The sequence below is a fragment of the Trichechus manatus genome, unplaced genomic scaffold (genome assembly GCF_000243295.1).
Source record: "Trichechus manatus latirostris isolate Lorelei unplaced genomic scaffold, TriManLat1.0 scaffold00060, whole genome shotgun sequence".
Lineage (NCBI taxonomy): Eukaryota > Metazoa > Chordata > Mammalia > Sirenia > Trichechidae > Trichechus > Trichechus manatus.
The window spans coordinates 257,560-283,742 of NW_004443996.1; the positions used below are offsets into that span (position 1 = coordinate 257,560).

Below are 26,183 nucleotides of genomic sequence, written 5' to 3' on the forward strand. Positions count from 1 at the left end.
ATACTTTGTATTATCTCAACATTTTGGATCTTGTTGAGGATTGCTCTGTGGCCTAAGATGTGGTCTATTCTGGAGAATGTTCCATGTGCATTGGAATAAAATGTGTACTTTGCAGCTATTGGATGGAGTGTTCTATATATGTCTATGAGGTCAAGTTGGCTGATTGTCCCCTTTAGGTCTTCTGTATCTTTGCTGAGTTTCTTTTTAGATGTTATGTCTTTTACTGAGAGTGATGTGTTGAAGTCTCCTACTATTATTGTGGAACTGTCAATTTCTCTTTTTAGTGCTGTTAGAATTTGTTTTATGTATTTTCGAGCCCTGTCTTTGGGTACGTAGATGTTTATTATGGTTATGTCTTCATGATGGATCATCCCCTTAATCATTATATAGTGTCTTTCTTTGTCTTTTATGGTGGATTTAGTTTTAAAGTCTGTTTTATCTGATGTTAGTATTGCCACTTCTGCTCTTTTTTGTTAGTTGTTTGCTTGATGTATTTTCTTCCAACCCTTTATTTTTAATAAATTCATGTTTTTGTTTCTAAGGTGTGTCTCTTGTAGACAGCATACTGATGAATCCTGTTTTTTTATCCATTCTGTCACACTCCATCTCTTTATGGGTGCATTCAGTCCATTTACATTCAGTGTAATCATTGATAGATGAGAGTTTATTGCTGTCATTTTGTGGTGCTGATGTTTTCTTTGTTCTTCTTACTCTCCTGTGCTGAATTTCTTTTGTTTGTGGATTTTTTTTCATTACTTTTGTTTTTGTAGGTTTTGTTTTTACTGAGACTTTATGTTTTTCCTCTTTATTTTTATGAGTATGTTTGTTAACTTTCTTTGTGGTTACCATGAAATTTACGCTTATTTTCCTAAGTTTGAAGCAGTCTATTATGACTTTGTATCACCTTGCCTTCCTCTCCATTAGAAGGTTCTATACCTACACTTTTTATTCTCTCTTTTATTGTTCTGATGTTGTTGTCATTTGCAGATTAACTTCTCTGATTCCCTGTTGTATTTCTTTTGGTTTTGGATAGCCCTTGAGTGTTCATTTCCTAGATTGGTATCTGGCTGGTATGATCCTGCATCCTGGATTCAGCCTGTGAGCTGAAGTTGTTTATTCTCAGATCAAAGGACTCCCTATAATAATTCTTGTAAGTTTGGTTTGGTATTTACATATTCCCTTAATTTCTGTTTATCTGGAACTGTCCTAATTTCACCATCATATTGAACGAGAGTTTTGCAGAATATATTATTCTTGGCTGGCAATTTTTTTCTTTCAAGGTTTTATATATATCATCCCATTACCTCTTGCCTGAATGGTTTCTGCTGAGTAATCTGAGCTTAGTCTTATTGTTTCTCCTTTGTATGTGACTTCTTGTTTTTCATGAGCTGCTCTCAGGATTCTTTGCTTGTCTTTGGTTTTGGCGAATGTGATTATGATGTGCTTTGGTGATTTTCTTTTGGAGTTTATCCTATACTGGGTTCGTTGAGCTTCTTGGATGGCCAGGTTTTCATCTTTCATGTTATTGGGGAAGTATTTTGTCAGCAGTCCTTCAATGATCTTCTCTCTGTTTTCTGTTTTCTCCCCCTCTTCCGGAACTCCGATCACTTGCAAAGTTTTTCTTTAGATTATATCGCACATAATTATCAGGGCCTCTTCATTTTTCTTTGTTCTTTTTTCTAAGTTTTCCTCAAACAGAGTTGTATCCAAGTGTTTGTCTTCAATTCCGCTGATCCTGTCCTCCAGCATTTCAAATCTGCTCCTCAGTCCTTCTATGACACTGTCCATTTCTGAAGTCTTGTTATTTATCTTTTGGATTTCTAATTGTTGTTTTTGTATGATTTCTAGTTGTGAATTTAGTTTGGCATTTTGATCCTGCATTATTTTCTTGAATTCTTCCAGTTTTTTGTCTGTATTTTCCCTGAATTTGTCTGCCTTTTCCATGAATTTGTCTATTTTTTCCTTATTTTTGTCTGCTTTTTGCTTCAACTCTTGGATAATTCTGAGTATTAGAGATTTGAATTCCCTATCAGGTAGTTATAGTGCCTTTTCTTCTACTGAGAAATTATCTGGTGTTTTATTTTGGACGCCTACTGGAACCATCCTGTCCTGTGTTTGTAAATGTTTTGATATTGTCCGCTGTCTTCGGGGCATTAAGGAGTTCTTTTTCTCATTTATTGATTGTAGGTTTGTTTGTTTCATCCTTTTTTTAAAATTGGCTATGTCTGAGCAGGCAGGCTGTGGGTTTTTTGTTGTTTGCTCATCTGTGAGCTCGATACTTTTCACCTCCTTCTCCAATTGGTAGAGTCAGTCTCTCAGATATGGTACAGCAGGGCAGGTCTAGCTGAAGAGAAGTTGCTGGGATGTGTTGTTTGTGGCACTTACTACAGCCACCAGGGCAGGTCGGTAATCAGTGCAGGGCAGGTTCCAATAGGCCGTGCCTGTGCTGCTTGGTGGTGTGATGTTAAGCACATGGTGCAGTTAGGCAGGATGGAGGGGAGAGATTGTGATGTGTTGGAGTGGTTGTTCTCTCTCCTGCTGAAAGCTCCGTGAAGCTGCTTTCTCGTATCCTCTATTTGCTGGTCTCTGATAGGAGTCCTAGATGGCGGATCTGTGCTGTTTTAGCTGATAGGGGACCTCTCCATGTATGTCTCCTTGCTCTTTGTTCTCTGTCAGTTTCTTATTCCATTTGGTGCTTGACTGAGGTCTTTATCTCTTCACTTGATGTTTAGGGTTTCAGGATTGCTGTTTTCTCAGTTTGGCTTAGTTTTTCGGATCTTTGCTGTGGAGAGACAGCATGGTGCTTCTGCCTAGAGTGCCATGTTGCCAGGAAGTCTCCCCTACACAATAAATCTTATATCAGTTTTTAAATTTCTCAGGGTGATTATTTTCTATGACTTTTCTATGTTTTTTGGGGGACTGAGTGTAAATTGAAACCTCTAAAATAAGTCTCTGTTTTTAAATTAGTATGCTATTTTGTTGAGAACTAAAGGCAACTTTGCTAACTGGTGATCGATCTGTAATCAGATCCAAAAAATCCTAGCTTTTAAATTAGTATATCCTATATTATTTACATTAGCTGTGCTAGAAGATAATAATCTGAAAAATAAGTCAGACTCAGTTTTTTGCTCTTTTATATGGGTAAGTGATATAGCAAGTATTTTTGAAAGCTTTGCTGTATTTGGTGGTGAAAAAGCTCTTGTTTTATGAGTTTTCATATAAATTATTATAGATACCTACTGGAAATATAAAATATTTCTATAGTGCAAGCTCCTTCATGATTACTGCAAAATAACTACTGATGGTAGATCCATAGCATAAAATCATATGCTTAGCAAAGCATTGTCTGAAGTGTCAAACATTGTATCAAATGAAGCGCTTCTGGGTAAAAATATCATATACACAGCTCCTTAGAAGTATTTAGCAAGTGTTCTTGAATGAATTTATTTATTTAATTAACGTGAAATTTTTCTATCTATGGTCATTTTCTCTTTTAGTAAAGTATATTTAAAGCTTCACTGATTAGATTTTTTTAAATTATTTTCTTACTTGATTTAGTTATTTATGCTTTTGGGACTATTAAATAGAATATTTTGTGTGTTTTACACAATAAGTTCTAACAATATGTCATCTGCATGTGTCCTTTAAATTGGAAAATATTTAGTGCTTTCTCACAGGGAAATTAAAGCCAGTCTTTGAGATCCTTTATACATATTTTGGAAAATAGAAAGTTTTCTTAGCCTTTTTTTTAAATTACCCGTATGTTAAAAATTTTTCTGCAATGAGAAAAATTAGAACTGGGAGACTAGTAACTGAATATTTTCACAGAAAAAGGAAAGGGAACAAATAAGCTTGCCTTTTGAAATAATGCCTAATTTTTAAATATCAAATCTTTCCAATATTGTTGACCTGACATTACCCATATTAGATTTGAATTTGTGTATTCAGCAAAAATTTTAATGACTATTTTCCATATAGGTGACGTTACCTAGGTTCTTCTTGCAAAGAGAAGATTAGAAATGAATACCAGTGCTGCTATCGACATCAGTAAGCAGAAAATTGAGAATGTTTGGAAAACACAAAAAGAGCAAAGGTAAAGTTGCTAGTTTTTTAGAGCTACAGTATTTGTATCAATTCTTAGTATTTGTGGGTGCAAATTACTTGAGAAAAGCAGTATTATCTTCTGTTTATTGGAGTCTCTAGTGAAATATATTTGGCTTGATTTTTCTCTAAGCTGATAAATTCTTTACTTCTGTAGCCTCATTCTTTCACTGAATTCAGGCATATTTCTTACAAATCAGAAAAGATACCTTTTTTCCCTTTTAAAATAACAGTTGAGTTTTCTTACTGTAAGGAGCCCTGGTGGTGCAGGGATTAAGCGCTTGGCAGTTTAAAGTCACCAGCTGCTCCTCAGGAGAGAGACGTGGCAGTCTACTTCCATAAAGATTACAGCCTTGGAAACCTTATGTGGCATTTCTCTGTCCTGTAAGGTCACTATAAGTCAGAATTGACTTGTTGGCAAAGGGTTTCTTACTGTAAACTTATTTATGTTCATTCCAGAAATATGCAGGCTGAATAAAAGATAAATGTCAAAGCATTAGTCTTGTGATATTAACTTTATTCAGTAATGTGGTAAGAGGTCAGTCTTATAATGTAAATAATTTGTATATTTTAGCAGAATTGAGTTATCTATTCTTTTGTACAAAATATTTGTTGTGTCAAATTGGGGAAAAAGTCAATGAAACATTCTTGTTTGGAAATATTATATGATAAATAGACCTCATTGGATCTATTTATTATACAGGAACCTGTATATTACTCATTAAGAGAAAATGAAAGTGAAACTTCTTGGAGATAAAATGAATTTTTCTGGAAAATTTACATGGAATAAAACTTCCTTAGTATGTGAGAGAGCTTCTCTGTTATCCTGTTAAGTAAAAAATACTTTTGGAATCAGTAAATTATTCATTTTACTTTTATGTTTCCCATCTGAAGAGTTAAGCTGCAGTTATTCCCATTTTATTTTATAATATAAATTATAGTATAAAAAGAAAGGAACAAATAAGCTTGCCTTTTGAAAAGATGCCTAATTTTTAACTATCAAATGTCTTTCCAATATTTCTGACCCAACATTACCCATATTGACTGGAATATATGTACACTAAGTAATCAAATCAATTTTATTTTCAAAGTGCCTACTTTTTCATATTGGTATGAAATATGATAGTGCTCATTATTGTTTTACCAGGAAGATCTTACAATGAAATGCTCTCAGCAGTTTCTGACTTTGTTCCAGCAGTGGGATATAGATGTGCAGAAAGCTAAGGAACAAGAAGAACACCTGTCGGTATCAGGCTTAGCTTTATAAGGAATCTCTTGTAACTAAGTCTCAAGTAGGAATGAATGGAGCGCCTAGGCGTGTAGTAGATCCAGGGAACTGAGCTCAGTTCCGTTACTCATTGTTGGCTGTGTGTTTTGGCCCTGGTGATTGTAAACCAGAGAAGTGTAGGCAAATACAAAAAAAGGGTCGCCGTCAAGCCGACCCCGACTCATGTCAACACCATGTGTATCAGAGTAGAACTGTGCTCTGTACAGTTTTCAAGGTCTGATTTTTTGGGGTGTAGATCACCAGGCCTTTCTTCTGAGGCACCTCTGGGTGGACTTGAACCCCCAACCTTTTGGTTTGCAGCCAAACAAATTTGCTGAGATCGCAGGGATTCCATAGGCAAATGTCATCCTATATTGGTTGGGATCCTTGCAGTTCCAAGTGACAGAAATTTGCTAAAGTAAAAAAGAGGATACATTGATGGACATAAAGAATTCCAGGGGAGTTTAGCTGCAGGCGCAGCTGGATGGGGGTGGGCAAATATTGCTCACGCTGTGTCATCTGGGCTCTGTCTCCATCCCTTGGTAGGCTCTCTCAATGTGGTGAGACAGCCTCTCAAGATCCTAGATTTACCAACAGTTGAGCAACCCCAGTGGACTGAGACAGTCTTAATAGCTCTGTCACAAAAGTCCTCTGGAGAACTCTCACTGATCTACTTTGGATCATCTTCCCATCCCTGAACCAGTCTTCTTGGTCAGGGCATGGTGTACTCTTGATGGCCAGACCTGAGTCAACTGCTCATCAGTGTGGAGGATGGAAGTCAGCTCCATCTATATACTGTATAGCTACATGAACTACCCTTCTCTTTCACTCTTGGATTGTTTGTCAATTTATCACACACTTTTTACCCCAGAGCTAAGCTGCTGTTCCTAACCAAAAATTTGGGGGATCAGGTAATCAGCTCCAGTTTGGAAATGTTGAATTTGAGGTGCATGTGAAGCATCCAGGGGGACATGTTGAGTGGACCACTGGCTATGCGGTCCTGGATTCAGGAGAGGGATGTGCGCTGAAGATTGAAAATTGGGAATTATCAGCACAAAGATAGCATTTCAGCCAGGTGACGGATAAGCTCACCAAGGGAGTGACTGTGAATGTAAAAGAGAAGTCTGAGGGATGACCCTGGGGTACTTCAGTGCTTAGGGTACTACCTGCAGGGGAAGGGAGCAGGTAAAGGACATGAGAATGAGTGACCGAATAGGTAGGAAAAAGCAAAACAAGATGGGTGAAACAGGTGAACAGAGCATTATATGAAGAAGAGAGGATCGACTCTGTCATATGCTGCTGCTGATAGGACAAGTCAGGTGAATGTGGCAATGTGCAGGGTGTTGGTGTCGTTCATGAACGTGGGTTCGGTGGAATGGTGGCTGGAAAAGCCCAGTGAGTACAAGAGAGAACGGCACAGGAAGGAATGGGGTGGCAGCCGGGGAGAAAAGCATACATGTTGTTTTTGACTGGAAAAATAGCAAGGTGTTTGTATGCTGATGGGAATTATTTAGGGGGAAAAATAAAAATTTGGGGGAGGGGGAGGACAATTGCTAAGGAATTTTCTTGAGAGTGGATGGGGTCTAGTGGGCAGGAGAAGAAGTTGGTTTTTGGCAAGCCAGGATTGTTCATCCATCAGAGTAGGAGAGACGGTAGAGTATGTGAGTGCTGATGGGTATAGGTGGGTGGTAGGTGTGGTGATGGGAGACTGGAAGTCCTCTTTGGATTGCTTCTGTTTAGTGAAATAAGTAAGGTCACCAGTTCAGTGTAAAGACAGGGGAGGAGATGTTGCCTTAGAGGACTGAGAAGAAGAAGTGAAATAGTTTCCTTAGAGTGGGCCAATGCATGGTTTAGAGAAATAGAATTGCCAAGAAACATTAAGGGTCCAATTTAGGTTAGTGATCATAGCGTCAAGAACTTAAAGTGAGACCAGTCAGCATGGTTGTGGCAGAGTACCTGGAGAGTTGGATTTTCCTAGGTTGAGGTTTAGTCAATCAAGTGTGACGGTGAGAAGCAGTCAAGGTATGTATGCAAGAGAGTAGTTATAACGATTGATCAAGGAATTTAAGGTGGGAAAAAGGAAAGTAAAAGTGAGGATATAAAGGTGGGGATAAGGGACAGTGAAAATAGTGGGATCAATGGATGTTAGGTCCTGATTATTAAACTGTGGTACTAAAGAGAGTGTGCTAGAAACATAGGGAGGTAGTGGTTGAACACAGGGGCGTGGCAAGGGTAACAAGTGCCCAGGGACAATCTCTAAATTGTGGCACCCCCATTAGAGTGCCCAGGAGCAATTTCTAAGTTGCACCCCCCATTTGAAAGCCCAGTGGCAATCTGTAATTTGCGTCTCCCTCCCAAATTTCAAGATGAATAGACGTTGATAGTGGGGATGAAAAGGAGAGGCCAAGCCTGCCTGTAGCCCTTGCATGCTTTCCTGCTGTGCCTGCATCCCAGGTGGCAGGCGGGCTGATAGGAGGGCTCTGGGGGCACCTGGACCTGTGAATCATCCTGACAGACACTGAGAGCAGTGGTAGCAGAGAGCAGAACCGAAACATGGCTGAAGCAGGCATAGGCTTTCTGGAGCAGCCCAAGTCCTGCATAATTTGGTCTTGGATGTATCTCTGGACTGTGTGGTGTCACCCTCTCTGACAGTGTCACCTAGTGCGGTCCGCACCTGTGCACCCTCCTGGTGATGCCACTTGTGCCCCCTTGGACTTGCGCCTGGGGGCAGGTGCTCCGCTCTCCTCCCCCTCGCTACTCCTTTGGTTGAATAGTCGGATATAGGAGAGTCATTATAGTCTAACAGTTAAGAGTCTAGATTCTGGAACCTACTGTTTGTGATCCAGTTCTACTTCAGTTGATCCTGTGAAAGCATGGCAAACTGTTTACTTCTCTTCCTCAGTTTCCTCCTCTATGAAAGGGGAATAAGAAGAGTACCTATCTCATAGGGTTTCTTTGAAGATTAAATGAGTTCATATATAGTAAATTTATTTTAGATGGTTCAGAAGAGTATCTGACACACAGTTACTATGTAAGTCTTTGCTGTTATTAAGTAGACGTCATAGTTATTAAGTAATGACAAAATCTAGGGTATGACTATGTAAGTGAGTGGCTGAAATAGGGGAGAGGACAAAGAACTGAAAAGCTAGTGTTATTGGAAGGATCACCTGTGTGGATATGGAGCTCACCACTAATTAAGACGTTGCAAATATTGTTCAGAAAGAAAATGTCCTACTCAATAATTGGTATATAAGATTATTACATTTTTTTAATTATTTGTATACAGAAATTATCTAAACTTGGTCTTAATAATTGTTAAAATAGAAAATGTTGTAAAATGTTGATTTTAAAATTATTCCATTTAAGCTTAAGGTAGAATTATTGAGAAATTTAAATTTTACTCAAATTGTTATCACAACTTTTTCTTTTATATTTGTAGAATTTATTTCGACCAGCAACAAAATATTTTTCAATAATTTAGAATTATTCAGGACCAGCGACTGGAAAGAATTAAAGTGATGTATGAGCAATTTGTGAAGGTCTGTTGTATTTGGTAACAATGCATTCTTATAAAACAGAATGTGTGTCTAGAAGTAGAAGAGTCTCTTTTTATTTCTGAATTTATGGGAAAAACATTTTCATTAAGATTTTAAATTCTTAACCATTTTCCATTTTGAATCCATTGTTCCTGATCTTACATAAGGGCTAAATGTATTTTTACTTTTAGGATTCATTAATGGTTTTGTGGGGGTTATTCAAAGCACGAAATGGCAAATTGGGAATTTTACCTAGAAATATACATAGCATGTATAAAATTGATACTTTATTAACAATTTAATCATAGTTCTCTGTTCAACAATCATTTTTTCTAGGTTATCTACAATAAATATACACTTGAAAATAGCCTGTAAATAATTTCTAGATGTGTTTTTTTGTCTGTGTCCCCAGTGTTTGTAAAACAGGAAGTTCACAAGTGAAATTAACGAGTATCTTTTATTTGCAAGCATATGACATGAATATTTTATGACATACTTGCTTGTAGAATTATTACAATGACTAAAAATGGCTGTATATGCCAACTTATAACCACCAGAGGTGGCCCATATAATAGGATAAAAAAGCCAGTGCAGGATTAAAAGTTTGTGAATTAAGAATTGTCAGCTGTCACGTTGGCACATTAGCAGACTCACTTCATGGAGATACACACTTGTTTAGGAGTCAGTGGAATCCTGAATATACTCCTTCTTTACTTGATGGGTGATTCTTCTAGATAATCTTGTCAAATACTTGTTAAAATGTCACTCTTCTAACCTAATTGGAATGTTTAAGTAAACTCATAAAATAGATTTAATAAACATTCTTTAAAGAAAAAAAAAATTTAAAACAGCTGTTTTTAGTCTTTCAAAGTAGAGAACTTTGGGCTTGCTCTTATGCTCCCTGAGAACCATTCATTCACTACTGTGAAGGTTTGATAAAGCTCTAGAAATGGTTTCTTCTAAGTGTTACACCCCTAAGTGTTACCACTTAGCACAGGGACTTTAGTGCTGTCTTTGAGTCCTCCCACTTCCCTTATCCTTCCCATCCAGTTAGTATGAAGCCTTGTGGTTTTTACCTCAGCAATGGTTCTTTCATTTCTTTCTCTTTGAGTTCCCACTGCTGCTGCCCGAGTTCAGGACCTCATCTGTCCTTTCTGTGCTGTGAAAACTCTTACATCTGATTTCTTTCTTCTCTAGTCCATCCTTTCTAGATAGGTCTGCAGTGTTATCTTCCTGAAAGATATCCCTTCTCTCCTGAAAAACTCTCCGTAGCTTCCTATTCTAAAATCTTGGGCATTCAAGCCCACCCCTGACCCTGCCCCAAATAACATGACCCTTTTTTGCGGCTCATTTCCTGCATTCTTTCTTTACTCCCACCTCTCCAAATGAATTGCTTTCTCTGAGCGAACTCACCATATGCTGCCATGTGGTTGCTGATGCTCTCCCCCTACAAGACTTAACTTCTCTCTCTTTTCCTGTGGAAATCTTAGTCCTTTGCAGTGAAATTAGAACTAATTTCATTTTCCACTGCATAGATACAGCAAGTTGTGTTTTCATACCTATTTATTATAAAATGTTTGTGATTTTTTTGCTTATATGTTTCTTCTTCTTACTGGAGTAAGGATGAAATGGTGTATCATTCATTTTATTTATAATTCCTCCACAGCACTTAACCCAGTACTTCTTACACAGTAGGCACCAGATCACCATGTGTTGGATGAAGAGTAAAGATTTAAAACATAATTTTTATTTTTCCTAATTTGAAGAGGCTATATCACAGATCACTTTTTTCCTATAATGAAATCGTGTTACATTGACTGTCAATCATAATAAGTGGTTTTAGAGAGCTTGCTAGAGAGTTTCGAATGTATGGTATTTATTGATATGGGACCTCAGTCTTTCTCTTTGCTCCATCTTAACCTTAGCGATTCATCGGCCCATTGTTTCAGGCAAAGTATACTACTGTTGAACCTCCCGTGACAATGTTTGACTCAATCTGACATCTTTTCTGTTCTGCTAGTGGGTATTTTGCTCTTCTTGTATCACTTGGAATATTTTGACTTGGAGTAAATAAAAAGCATCATTTGAAAATTAAAAAAGTTCATACGTTTGAAATTTAATTGCACAAGTTTAGAACCTGGGATGAAAAGTGGTGGTTTCTGACTGAACTAGACCATTTTGTTTTAGAGCCTTCAGGACTTAGAAAACAGTCATGAATGTGTTTTTAGTGAAGCATACAGTGAACTTAAAAAAGAACTGGCTTTGCTGCAAAAAAAAAAAAAAAACAGTTAATGGAAACTGTAAGTAGTATATATTTAAAACTGAAAACTAATAATTAATGTAAGCATTGAAATATTTTATTTTCTGAGATATGTAAAACACTTATCAGAATGGTAAACAGAGATTTCATTTCTCCTTTCATGTAACAGCAGCAGCAAGAGATAACAGTTGTTCAACAGTCTCTTCAATCCCTGTTAAACGCTGATGACTCTTTGAATGAAGAACAAGAATAGTGACATGACACAGTTCTAACATTAGCTAGGTGGAGCCACATTCCAGTGTTTTAAGCACTGTAGTTTAAATTGTTTCAATTACTACGTCTTGTTCATCGTTACTTTGTTAAGCACAAGACTCCCTTTCTGTTAACCCCCAAACAAAGCCTGAACCCATTCTATGCAGAAATATCCTCTGCCAAGCCTATATATGCTATTGAGTGTACTCCCATATGCCATCCCGAACCTGCTCAGTTTAGCTGTCTACCTATGTATCCACTTGGAAAATATTGTTTGTTATTACTGTTACTGCAGGATTGTGAATGCAATAGTATTTATCCTTGTTGCCTTTTACTCTTGAGTACCTCTCATGTCTTCCTTTGCCTTGGTCATGTTGTGCTGACTTCTCCCATATTGTGTATTGTCTTTCCCTTCACCAAAGTTAATATATGTCTACAATCTAGTTAGTGATTTTCCCTCCCTCCCCCTCCCATCCCTGGTAACCATCAAAGAATGTTTCTTTCTGTGTATTTACTTTTCTTGACTTTTTATAATAGAGGTCTCATACAATATTTGTCCTTTTGTGATTGACTTCTTTCACTCAGCATAATGTCCTTCAGGTTTATCCATGTTATGAGGTGTTTCGCGGATTCATCATTATTCTTTAACATTGCATGGTATTCCATTATGTGTATGTGCCACAGTTTGTTTATCCATTCTTCTATAGATGGGCACTTAGGTTGTTTCCATCTTTTTGCTATTGTGAACAATGCTGCAGTGAACATGGGTGTGCGTATATCTATTCGTGTTACGGCTCTTATTTTTCTAGGATATATACCTAGAAGTGGGATTCCTGGATCATATGGTATTTTTATTTCTAACTTTTTAAGGAAGCGTTGTACCATTTTCCACAGTGATTGTACCATTTTACAACCCCACCAGCAGTATTTGAGAGTTCCAACCTCGTCACACCCTTGCCAGCATTTTTTTTATTATTACCATTATTTTTAGGGTGAGGAGATATATCATTATTGTTTTGATTTGCATCTCTCTAATGGCAAATGATCGTGAGCATCTCTTCATGTAGTTTTTAGCCACCTGAATGTTTTCTTTGGTGAAGTGTCTGTTCATGTCCTGTGCCCGTTTTTTAAATTGGATTTTTTTTGAGATGTTAAAGTTTTCTATAAATTTTAGAGATTAGTCCCTTGTCAGATATGTCATTGCCAATTTTTTTTCCCAGTCTGTAGATTCTCTTTCTACTCCTTTGGAGAAGTCTTTTGATGTGCATAAATGTTTAATAAAGTTGTCTAATTTATCTTCTGCTGTTTGTGCATTTTTAGTTATATTTGATAGTCTACGCCATAAATTAGGGCCCCTAGGTTTGCCCCTATTTTTTCTTCAATGATCTTTATAGTTTTAGGTTTTAGATTTAGGCGTTTGATCCATCTTGAGTTAGTTTTTGTGGATGGTGTGAGGTAAGGATTCTATTTGATTTTTCTGCAAATGGATATCTAGTTTTGCCGGCACCACTTGTTAAAGAGACTAGCTCTTCCCTATTTTATGGATTTTGGCACTTTGTCGAAGATCAGCTGTTCATAGGTGGATGGATTTACTTCTGGCTTCTCAATTCAGTTCCATTGGTCTATGTGTCTGTCATTGTACCAGAACCAGAACCAGGCTGTTTTGACTACAGTGGCTGTATAGTAGATTCTTCGAGCAGGAAGTGTGAGAGCTCGTACTTGGTTCTTCTTCAGTAGTGCTTTGCTTATTGGAGGCCTCTTTCCATATAAAGTTTGTGATTAGTTTTTTCCATCTCATTAATGAGTGTTGATGGAATCTGGATCGGGATTGCATTATATCTGTACATTGCTTTGGGTGGTATTGACATTTTCACAATGTTAAGTCTTCCAATCCATGAGCATGGTGTATTTTTTCATTTATGTAGGACTCTTTTGGTTTCTTGCTAGTTTTGTAGTTTTCCTTGTATAAGACTTTTACATTCTTAGTTAGATTTATCCCTAAGTATTTTAACTTTTGGGTGGCTATCATAAATAATGTTGTTTTCCTGATTTCCTTTTCAGAGTTCCCTTTGTTACTTTAGAGGAATCTGAATTTTGTGTGTTGATCTTTACCCTGCCGCTTTGCTGAATCCTCCTACTAGTTCCAGTAGTTTTCTTGGGATTCTCTTGGATTTTCTATGTATAGGATCATATCATCTGCATATAAGGATAGTTTTACTTCTTCTTTACCAATTTGGATGCCATTTATTTTCCTTTCTTGCCTTATTGCTCTGGCTAGGGCTTCCAGTGCAATGTTGAATAGGAGTGGTGATAAAGGGCATCCTTGTCTGGCCCTTGTTCTTAAGGGGAATGCTTTCAGTCTCTCTTCATTGAGAATAATGTTGGCTGTTGGTTTTGTATATATGCCCTTAATTATGTTGAGGAATTTCCCTTCTACTCCTGTTTTGCTGAGAGTTTTTATCAGGAGAGGGTGTTGGATTTTATCAAATGCCTTTTCTGCACTGATTGATAAGATCAGCTTTTCCTTTGTTTTATTTACATCATGGATTACATTGATTGATTTTCTAATGTTGAACCATCCTTACTTACCTGGTATGAATCCTACTTGGTCATGATTTTTTTGATATGTTGTTGGATTCTATTGGCTAGGATCTTGTCGAGAATTTTTTTTATCTATATTCATGAGGAATATTGGTCTATACTTTTCTTTTTTAGTGGTGTGTTTGCCTGGTTTTGGCATCAGGGTTATGCTTGCTTCATAGAATGAATTCAGGAGTATTACATCCTAGTCTATGTTCTGTAATAGTTTGAGTAGAATTGGTGTCAGCTGTTTTCTGAAACTTTGGTATAATTCTCCAGGGAAGCCAACTGGGCCAGGGCTTTATTTATTTATTTATTTTTAGGGGGGTTAGTTGTTTTTATGACCGCTTCAATTTTTTCTTTTATTATGGGTCTGTTCAGATTTTCTACCTCAGTTTGTGTTAGTTTAGGTAGGTAGTGTATTTCTAGAAATTTGACCATTTCTTGTATGTTTTCAAATTTGTTGGAGTACTGTTCTTCATAGTATTCTGTTATGATTCTTTTTATTTCAGTTGGTTTGTTTAATGTCACCCATCTCATTTCTTATTTGTGTTATTTGCATCTTCTCCTTCTTTTCCTTTGTCAATTTGGCCAGTGGTTGGTCAATTTTATTCATCCTTTCAAAGAACCAACTTCTAATCTTGTTGATTCTTTCTATTGGTTTTCTGTTCTCTACTTATTTCTGCTCTAATCTTTATTATTTCCTTTCTTCTGGTGACTGTGGGCTGTTTTTTGCTGCTGTTTTTCTATTTGTTGGAGTTGAAGTGTTAAGGTGTTGAATTTGGCTCTTTATTCTTTTTTTTGAGGTGTGGGTTTTTTGCTATAAATTGACCTCTGAGCACTGCTTTTGCTGTGTCCTATGTGTTTTGGTATGTTGTATTTTCATTCTCCTTTGATTCTAGGAGTTTTTTACTTTTCTTTTTTATTCTATTATCAAGTGGTTTTTAAGCAGGATGTTATTCAGTTTCCATGCACTGGATTTTCTTTCTTTCTTCTTCCTGTTATAGATTTCTAATTTTAGTGTTGTGATCCAAGAATATGCTATGCGTTATTTAAATTTATTGAGGTTTGCTTGTGGCTTAACGTATGGTCTATTCTGGAGAATGATCCTTGAGGGCTGGAAAACAATGTGTACCATGGTGTCGTTGGGTGGTGTGGTCTATATATGTCTATGAGATCAAATTGGTTGATTGTGTTGTTTAGATCTTCTGTATCTTTTTTGAATTTGTCCTAGTTGTTTTGTCCTTCATTGAAAGTGATGTGTTAAGGTCTCCTACTATTATTGTGGAGTTGCCTATTTCTTTTTTCAATTCTGGTAAAGTATGTTTTATGTATTTTGGAGCTCTTTCATTGAGTGCATAGATATTTATTATGGCTATGTCCTCTTGTTGGATCAACTCTTCAATCATTGTATAATGCCCTTCCTTGTCACTCAAGCTGGTTTTTGCCTTAAAGACTATTTTATCAGAGATTAATATTGCCACTTCTGCTCTGTTTTGGTTGCCGTTTGCTTGATACATTTTTTTCCATCCTTTTCTTTTGACTTATTTCTATCTTTGTGTCTAAGGTGTGTCTCTTGTAGGCAGCATATTGATGGGTCTGTATAATACTTTTAAAACATTACTGGATTCAGCTTGCTAATATTTTTTGAGAATGTTTATGTCTATATTAATGAAAGATGCTGGTCTGCATTTTTTTTTCTTGTGATATTTTTATCTGGTTTTAGTATTAGGGCAAAATTGGCTTCATGGAATGAGTTGTGTAGTGTTCTCTCCTCTTGTAATTTTTTATTTTTAAAACACTGGATAGAACTCAACAGTGAAGGCATCTGGTCCTGGGCTTTTCTTTGTGGAAAGTTTTTGGATTATTAATGCAATTTTTTTTTTACTTGTTATAAGTCTATCATATTTTCTGTTTTTTCTAGAATTAAGTTTGGTATTTTGTGTTTTTCTAAGAATTTATCCATTTAATCTGTTATTTAATTTGTTAGTATACAATTGTTCAAAGTATTCCCTTATAAGACATTTTATTTCTGTAAGGTCAATAGTGATGTCCCCTCTTTCATTTGTGAATCCGTTAATTTGATTCTTCTCTATTTTTTTTTTTTTTGGTTGGTCTGGCTTTTTTTAATTTATTTTATTTATCTTCTTAAAGAATCAGTTATGGTTTTATTTACTGTCTCTATTGTTCTTATGTTCTCTATTAATTTCCACTGTAATCATTATTTTCTTTCTTCTATTTGCTTTTTGTTTAGTTGGCTCTTTTTATTTTTTAACAGTATCTTAAAGTTTAAGATTAAGCTGTAATTTAATATTTTTGTTTTCTTTTAATTGTAGGCATCTACAGCTATAAATTACCTTCTAAGCATTGCTTTAGCTGCATCCCATAATTTTTCATATGTTAGGTCTTCTATTTCATACATCTCAAAGCATTTTCCAATTTCCTTTGTGATTTATTCTTTGATCCATTGTTTATGTAGTAGTGTGTTGTTGAATTTCTACATATTTGGGTATTTCTCAAATTTCTTTCTGTTATTAATTTACAATTTTTTTGTGATTTGTATAATTTCCATCCTCATAAATTTATATGATCTATCCTGGAGAATGTTTTATGTGCCCTAAAGAAGAAGGTGTATTCTGCTGTTTTGAGTAGAATGTTCTACAGATGTCTGTTAGGTCTAGTTGCTTTATAGTGTTGTTCATCTTTTTCTTAAGCTCTTTGAACATATTTAAAATAGCTGATTTAAAATCTTTTTCTAGTAAGTCCAATGTCTGGGCTTCCCCAAGGACAGTTTCTATTCATTGCTGTTTTGCTTGTTTGTTTTTTCTTGTGTATAAGTCATATTATTTCTTTGCATATGATGTAATATTTGTTGTTGAAAACTGAACATTTTAAATAATATAATGTAGTAACTCAGGGAATCAGATTCTCTCTCCCTCCCTACCCAGGCCCCAGAGTTTGTTGTTGTTGATGCTTGCTGTAGTAGTTTAGTGATTTTTCTGAACTAATTCAGCAAAGTGAGTATTCTTTTCCACATGAGGCCACTGAGGTCTCTATTAGCTTAGTGGTCACCAATTATTGTACAGAGTTTTCCTTAAGCTTCTGGAACCATTATATCTTCCAGTGTTTTCCAAGGGTCTCTGTGTGCATTTTGGTGCACACCTTCAACATTCAGGAAGTTTATAACTATTTATTTTTTCTTAAATATATTTTTCCTGGGCTGCTGCAAGCCTTTGATTAACTTCCAAAACTTTTAAAAAGTTGTTTCTGTCAAATTTTGCCAGTTTTTCTCATTGCTTTTATGGAAGAAAATTTTTTGGAGGTTTATACTTGGCAATTTTCACTGATGTCAACCAGTTTATAAATATTTCACTTAAAGTATAAACCTTTAATGTGCTGTGTGAATATTGGACATGGAGAGTACAAAATTAGACAGTATATGTACCCTCATTCAAAATAATACAAGAACATTAGTAAGACCAATCTTCAGGTCTCATCTTCCACTGTAGTCTTGTCTTTTAGTTCCACTGTATTCTTTTTTAATTTCTCTAAATTAGTCATTAATATTCTCGTCGTTTTTACATATACTGTTTATTTAGATTTACCCAAATATACCAGTCACTTTCCTTACCATTTTTTCATGTATTCCTCTCTTTCGTCCCAGGTTTAATTTCCTTCTTATTGAAGTAGATACTTCAGTATTTCTTTCAGAAACCATCAATGAGTGGTAAACTCTTTCAGTCTTTGTCTGAAAATGTCCTCATTCTTGAGCATTAATTTAGCTAGGTATATAATTCTAGATTGATGTCTAATTTCCCTCAGCCTTCTGAAGATATTATTTCATTTTATCTAGCCTCTATTTTTTTATTGTTGTAGTTTAAGTGAAAGTTTACAATTCAAGTTAGTCATTCATGCAAAAATTTATACATACATTGTTATGTGACCCTAATTTCTCTCCCTATACTGTGATGGCACTCTCCTCCTTTCCACCCGGTTTCCCGTGTCCGTTCAACCAGCTCCTAACCTTCTCTGCCTTCTCATCTGACCTCCAGACAGAAACTGCCCATTTAGTGTCATGTAGCTACTTGAGCTAAGAAGCACATTTCACGAGTATCATTTTATGTCCCACAGTCCAGTCCAATCTTTGTCTGAAAGTTTGGCCTCGGGGATTGTTTTAGTTCTGAGTTGATGGAGAGTCCGGGGGCCGAGCCTTCTGTGGTTCCTCTACTCTCAGTCAGACCATTAAGTCTGGTCTTTTTTACTAGAATTTGAGTTCTGCACCCCTATCTTTCTCCTGCTCCGTCAGGGACTCTCTATTGTTTTCCCTGTCAGGTTTAGCCTCTATTTTTGATTAGGTTTGTTTCCACTATCGCTGGTGTTCTTTAGTCAGCTCTCTCTTTTTGCTTTCTTTTAATACTTTTCTTTGTATTTTGTGTTTCACAATTATATCATGATGTGTCTATATGTGAAATTAGTTTTTATTTTAGTGCTTGAGATTCAGTGTGATTCTTTAATATAAAGAATCCCATCTTTGTTAATTTTTAAAAAATTTATTTAAATACTGTCTTCCTCTAACGATCCTAAATATTTTCTTCTAAAATTCCTATTAGACGTAAACGGCACTTTCTCATTCTATCAGCTCCTGTGTGGTATAGAAAATATTTAGAAGTTCCTGCAATCCCTGTGGAATTACAGGGAAGGTAGTTAATGCTTTAGTCTGCAGAGTTTACCAGGAGGGTCATCATGCTGCAGGCTGAGGGCTGCAGGGTCGGAGATCCTGAGCAAGGTTATAGCAGATATAGAGAAACAAGCAATATTTTCTTTCCACATCTGAAAATAGTGTCTAAATGTGTGGGCCTTTACACTTATTGAAAGAATATATAAATGAATAACTCTCCCTTCTTATCCTTATTTACTTAAACTAGCCCTGATTGGTCATCTCTACTGTGCTACTGTACCAAGGGGTGACCCTAACCCTCTTTTTCCCAACTAGGTTTGACTGAGGCAGGCACTATTCTGTGTTAATGCCCTGGGCCTCTGTAGCTCATCATGCTGACTGCTCAGATCTGTTCAGATTTCGCCAGCCCAGTTAGGCCATAGATGCTCCAGTGTGACTTTTCAAATGCAGCTGTGCAGTGGTAAACGTGGGCAACATACATGTCCTTCATACTAGTAAGAACTTGATCTAACTGAAGTAGGTCTCCTGGACCATCAAGGAGATGGTATTCAATTTCCGCCTGCTTGACCAGGCATGATTCTTGACACAGTCTCCCTGTTGGTGACTTCTAGCTCTGACGGGAGCATTCACAAGCTGGGCTGTGGTAAGTCTTTTGATCTTCGCCTTGCCCACCAGCTTATATCCTTTTTGAACTTGACAGACCAAGCTGTGGTCTGGGGAAAAAGGTAATTTAGGTAATTCTACATTTACTTGGATAAGGTATGAATTTAAAAGACCCAAAATGGCTGTGTGTGTATTTTGTTTTACAGCCTTTCTATGTCTCCATTCTCACCTTTAGAACTGGAGAAGTCTATAGCCCTCTATTTAGAAGTAGGGACAATGACAGGGGTAAGAAGCAAAGCAGGGAACTTTTTTTTTTTTTTGGTATTTAAATACTTTCGCTATTAGGGTCAGGGCAACATAATATAAAAAAATCAATTCAGGCTTCACTTGACATATTCTAAAGCCACAGTTTTATAACCAGAGGAAATATATTTTATTTGAATTCAATTTGTCAAATTACAAATATTTTTGTACAACTTATTCTGCATTTTTTAAAACGTAAAATGCAATGCATTTTATAAGCATCTCTCTGAATTTTACAAGTTAGTGTCATTCTACATTACAAAGTTTAAAAGAATATATTGCAGAAATTTGAAAAATGTACATTTACTTGAAAAGTTACCTTCAAAAAGTTTTTTTCAACTTTTTATTGTTAAATTGAATAAATGGAAGTAAGAATTTAAAGCTAAAATACTACCCAACTATGTTTTTTGTTGCTTTTTAAATTACAATTTTTTGTAGTGCCTATGTCCTTAACATATTGTATTGGAAAAATATAACATAAACATAAAGGCATGTATGGGTACATAAAAAATAACTACAGAACTGACTATATGTAATGAACATTTTGATGTTTCCATGTGTTTACATCATGTAACATATTCTTCAATTTGAATACATTAAAAATTGTTTTGCATTTGTTATCTTATTTAACTAATGGTAGGTAATTATAGAGTTCACAGACATATTTGAGAAGAATATTACTTACTATAAATTTGAGGCCCTGACACTCTGAAGCTGAGGTCACAGTTTGTATCAATATGATAAATATTCAATATTTTATGGTACAGCTGTGTATATGATGTTGCAATAATATTTTATCATCAGTGAAAAATCTAACAAGACAACATGTTAAGGAATATCAAATTTATACATGTGTTTTGGAAGATGGTTACTGTGAAAGAGGGAGTCTGTGAAAATTTGACATACTGTGATCAGCAGAACAAATTATGTCAATGAATCGGCTTTTCAGCTTTGATGCAGTAAAAACTTTCCTCTTGGAAAATGTGAGCTATTATTTAGCTATTTAGGATGTTGTTTGTATAAGAGAATGATGCCTTATTAAAAATTAGACTATATTTTAGGCTTTAGATGTTCTCTTTTATATTAAGTTATAGTCCAGATAACAGAGTACCTTTTATTGGAAATAAAAACACATATTTTTAACTTCTCAGATTCTTACCTTGAAACCTGCTAATGCTTTATAACCCTTCCTACTTTGGGGAATATAAATTTTCACTAAACATTTTGACAGTTTAAAGTAATAAGGCTAAAGCTAGACTACTGGATTGCCCTGTATATTATCAGCTATGATAACACATACATTTGACATTTACATGTAATTCATGTTTGGAAACTTGTTTTGGCTTCAAAATGAGAACAATTACAACTACGTATTAAAATGACAAAAATATTTTCGTGTTTGATTATGAACTGCAGAAAATAACATGTTTCTTCTCCTTCCTCCTACTCCATTTCTTGAAATTATCCAGTTTTACTTGACAAAAACAGATTTATGGCAGTTTCACCACAACAACACATGCGCCAGCTCTTCCGATGTTAACAGGAGCTTCCTAAAAAGAAAACAAAAATAAGAAAACAAATGCTGTTTGAACTCTGCCTCTAGCATAATATAGCTGTTCATAATATGGCTATTCCGCTCCACCTTTCATCTTGTATAAAGTAAGGGAAGCTGCAGCCCAAGTAACAGTGTAATGTGTGGAAAACAACACAGTCTTTAGAAAGAATTATGTAAACCTGAGTTTGAGGACCAGGTGATCTTGGGTAAATTTCACTTCTTTGATAATCAAATTCTTCATTTGAAAAATTACAAATGATAATACACTTCAAGGTTTTTATGAGGATTAAGGGAAATAATGAATGAAGAGAATTTAGCATATAATAGTTATAGTCCCATTATCTGTTATTTCTCTTTCTCTTTCCACGGTTACACAATGAAACAGTGATAGTCAGGAATAGGATCCTGGTGTCCTAGAAAGTCCTGGTCTATAATCGTCAGAAAAATAATTCCCACAATTTTATTCAAACACTTTGATTCTTGTATTTGACCTAACCCCTTGTTTGCTAAAATTTATTTCTTCCATTTCTGGCTGGTTTTAAGCATTGATAAAGTAGGGAGCTATCTACATGGTAGAATTTGAAGGTTTCTGAAAGTCTTAATGGATCTGATTGTTGGAAAAGAGAAAGAGACTCATTCTCAGATGTCATTACATTAACACCTATTCATTTAGAACAGTAGCCAGCTATAACCTGTAGAGTACAGAGTAGTATAAAGTCAGTAAAAGGGAAGGTAAAATTAGGCACCAAAACACGAGGTTCTGCCTATTTGTGGAGATGGTGAAGAGTTAATTAAACTTCATTTTTTAATAACCCATCATTTTATTAACAAAATACCATTCAACATTTTGGAATAAAACTAGGGCCATCTCTGGCAAAACTGACAAAAGGGTAAACTTTGTCTTTAGCATGTCCAAGATGTCCTTTCAGTGTCCTTTCTTGTACCTTCCTTAGGATATCTTCTTTTAGAAGCCCAGCACTCTTGAGAGAGTCTAATTCTGGTCTCTTACTGTGCACTCAATTCCTTGAGTGACCGAAGAAGTTAGGAGTATTTGCAGTTTACACAGTCTCCTTATGGAGGGAACTGAATGAAGGCTTTTCATCTAGGCATTGGCCAATCAGAAAGAGAGACATTTGCAGAAGAAGATATTGCTCTTTGGTTTTCAGGTTGTAATACATACATAGAATGTTGGCCAAGGTAAAGTTCTTAAATTACTGAATTTGATTCCCTTCCTTTCTGTGAAGGGAAGCTTTCCATGAAGTCGAGAGAATGTTCTGTCTTCTTTCATATGAGTGTTGATGGATCCTGGTAATGATCAATTAAGAATTCTCTATAGCATAGATGAAACATGTTTATATATATATATACACACACACACACACACGCACACACACACACAAATTTCCCTAGAAAAATCTGGCTAGGCCCTAGAGGAGGAAGAGAATGGAACTAATTCCAAAGATACATTTTAAAATCTTTTATTTCAGTCTGAAATACACTAATTTGAATGCTTTTATGAGAGTACCTCTTTCCACTCATTTTTCTGTGCATCATATGACTCAACAGTATTCAAATAAGTATGTCCATCATATCCTCCAACTGCATACAGTTTGTCTCCAAGGGAGCATACAGCAACAGCATCTCGAGGAACGCCCAGAGGTGCAACAGTTGACCATGAATCAGCTTTTGGATCATACCTTAAGAGATTTGGGAAGAAAAATGAGAGGGATAAATACAAAAGTGTTATAATTAAAAATAATAGACATTAATAAAATGTATATTTATTTAAAATAAGGAATTAAAAACATAAATATCAAGTGTAGGTTAGCTAATAAATGCTAAGGATATGTACACGGCAAAATTCTGTTGAGGCACCAGGGGTCACTCAAAGCATATTGAAAATGTATTTCCTTTCCAAAATATCTTGCAGTTCTTTAATCAGTACTCAGACTTGGAAGAAATTTTACATTGTCTGTTAGGATCCTAACATTACGTGAAAAATGCCCCCTCTCTCAATTAGTAGACTTGTTAGAGAGCTTTTGTTTTTCTCACATTCTTTGTTCATCAAAGTTATATATGAGATGCTTGATCCTCCTTACAGGGGGGCTCATATTTTAAGTAAACCTGAATATAATGGCCTTTTTATTTTTGCTTTGCTTTGGATAAAGAAGTACCCTGGTTTTAATACAATTTGGAGTTAGAATTACCATAGTTTTATCCTGTCTTTTTCCCTTGTGAGAGTTCTCTTTATATTTACAGGGCCTAGGACTTTTTTTCCTTTTTAATCTTAAATTCACTCCTTATAGCCAAATCTTTTCAGTAAGCAGAATTCAAGGGAATTCAGCCAGTAATATTCATTAAAATGATCTCCAGGAATTGTGTCCTAAAGCCTGAAGTCTATTTTTAAACTAATACATAATACTTAAAACTAAAAAGGGTGAACAATAAAAGAAAATTTATATAATAATGCATTATATGCAGGAGAAGCATTCCAGATATATACTGAGTAACAAGTAGCTCATAATATAATATTAAAATTTTAAAAAAATACTACAAAACTACAAATCAGATTATCTGTGTTAAAAACTGAGTATTAGCTTTAATTATCACTTATGATTCAGTGGTATGCTTCTTAGAAGAAAAATAATAACATTCATCTTCCTTTCTTTAGTTTCTTCTTCCTCTATTCTGTATATCATCATTAGATATACTGCTTCTAAACTACTTTCTTCATGATATGCCAATTCCCCCAAATTTATTTATCTCTGTACCTAGAAGATAAAATATAAAATCTTCCACTTTTGCATTTCGGGTCATAAGACAATGTTGTCTTCACTTGTGTTTTCAATTGTCCTGCCAAAGTATAATTCAACTGAAAGTCTCTGTTCTTATCTACAAAACTTTCTCCTTCTTGATTTTGGTTGTGCTTTTTCCTAGGCCTGACATTTCCTTCATTATTTTTTATGCCTACAAAGTACAAATTTTACCTTTTCCAAGAATTTCCCTTGAGGATACCAGTCATAATCATCTCTCTTTTCTGAATTCCCATAACCTTACTGACCATAAATTTATCACTTAGTCTTACACAGCTATTATTTAACTATTTCCTGTGAATATATATATATTTTCTATGTTGAAAGGGAATATGAAGGTTATAACTACAAAAACATATGACTGACTTCCTTTAACGACTGACTTCTTTTAACAAATATATCACAATTTATTCATCCAAAGGAATGTCTTGCATTCCAAGATGTTACCTTGGGAAACTAAATACTTATTCCAGTATAGGTATTTTTTGAAGCATTATTAAAATCTCTCTTTGGAAATTCTTTCTGTATATTTTGTGGTTGTTAAGTCTTTATCTTTTTGAGGATTGACTTGACTTTAGAAACAGTAATGTTATTTTGATTTCAATTTGGTGAATCAGATGAGTGATACAGCTTGGCATAACATTTTCTTATTCTTATATTCCATTTCATTTTATTATTTTATAGTGTGGCTATACAGCATTAAGATATATTATTTTTATGTATTTCCTGTGCTGGATCTGAAATACCTAAAGTGGATTTCTACAAAATATATTGAGCCAGGAGTAAGTGCAATTTTACAAAGGATTAATCCTTATATGGAAGACTACTTTCTGGTAGTTTAAAAATCTTTCTCTTTTCTGAAAAAATAAACAAATACATACATACATAAATAGACATATTTTACCGTTCCACACAGTCAGAAAGCCTGGAGCAGTGATTAGAAGCAGGGGCATCATGACCCCCTACAACGTATAAGAATCCATTGTATGTTGCAATTCCCACACCTCCACGTCTTTTGGACATTGGAGTACACAGACTCCATTTGTTAGTGTGAGGATCAAAACATTCCATTGATTTGAGGCAGGAACTTCCATCGCGTCCACCAATAGCATATAACCTAGAAGAAAAGACAGAAATATATATAATATATATACATATACATACATACATCAAATATATCAACTGCTCCTTGGAAACCCTATATAGGGAAGTTCTACTCTGTCCTATAGGGTTGCTATGAGTCAGAATTGAGTTGACGACCACAGGTTAATGGTGTGCGTGTGTGTATATTTATACACACACACACACACACACACACACACATATATCCATACATCCATTAATAATCGGAATGTGGAATGTACAAAGTATAAATCTAGGAAAACTGGAAGTTGTCAAAAATGCAATGGAACGCTTGAAGATCAATATCCTATCAGTGAGCTGAAATTGACTGGTATTGGCCATTTTGAATGGAACAATGATATGGTCTACTATGCCAGGAATGACAACTGAAAAGAAACGGCATCACATTCATTGTCAAAAAGAACATGTCAAGATCTGTACTGAAGTACAATGCTGTCAGTGATAGGATAATATCCATACACCTACAAGGAAGACCATTTAATACAAATATTATTCAAATTTATGCACCAACTACTAATGCTAAAGTGAAGAAACTGAAGATTTTTACCAACTTCTGCAGTCTGAAATTGATCAAACATGCAATCAAGATGTATTGATAATTACTGGTGATTGGAATACAAAAGTTGGAAATAAAGAAGGATCAGTAGTTGGAAAATATGGCCTTGGTGATAGAAACAATGCTGGAGATGGAATGACAGAATTTTGCAAAACCAATGACCAATTCATTGGAAATACCTTTCTTCAACAACACAATGGTGACTATACATGTAGACTTTGCCAGACGGAATACACAGGAGTCAAATCAACTACATCAATCGACACATTGCATTGGGCAAATATCCTGCAAAAGACCTCTTTAAAGTGTTAAAAAGCAAAGACGTCACTTTAAGGCCTGACCCAAGCCATGGTATTTTCAATTGCCTCATATGCATGTGAAAGTTGGACAATGGATGTCATGGATTGAATTGTGTCTCCCACAAATATATGTCAACTTGGTTAGGCCATAATTCCCAGTATTGTGTGGTTGTCTTCCATTTTGTAATTGACATAATTTTCCTATGTGTTGTAAATCCTAATCTCTGCCTGTGGTTA

At 35.5% G+C, this 26,183-nt stretch overlaps 1 protein-coding gene across 2 annotated transcripts in view; it reads right to left on the reverse strand.

Moving 5' to 3' along the window:
- Nucleotides 1–19,810: 19,810 nt before the first annotated feature.
- The window catches only part of KLHL4 (kelch like family member 4), a 124,909-nt gene continuing 118,536 nt past the window's right edge, over nucleotides 19,811–26,183 (reverse strand). For both annotated transcript variants that reach the window (XM_023733594.1, XM_004378869.2), the window contains 3 exons: nucleotides 24,853–25,065; nucleotides 22,661–22,832; nucleotides 19,811–21,130 (listed from right to left, as the gene is read on the reverse strand). In XM_023733594.1, the coding sequence (XP_023589362.1) occupies nucleotides 21,071–21,130; nucleotides 22,661–22,832; nucleotides 24,853–25,065 (445 nt within the window). In that variant the 3' untranslated portion in view covers nucleotides 19,811–21,070. The remainder of the gene's footprint in view (nucleotides 21,131–22,660; nucleotides 22,833–24,852; nucleotides 25,066–26,183) is intronic.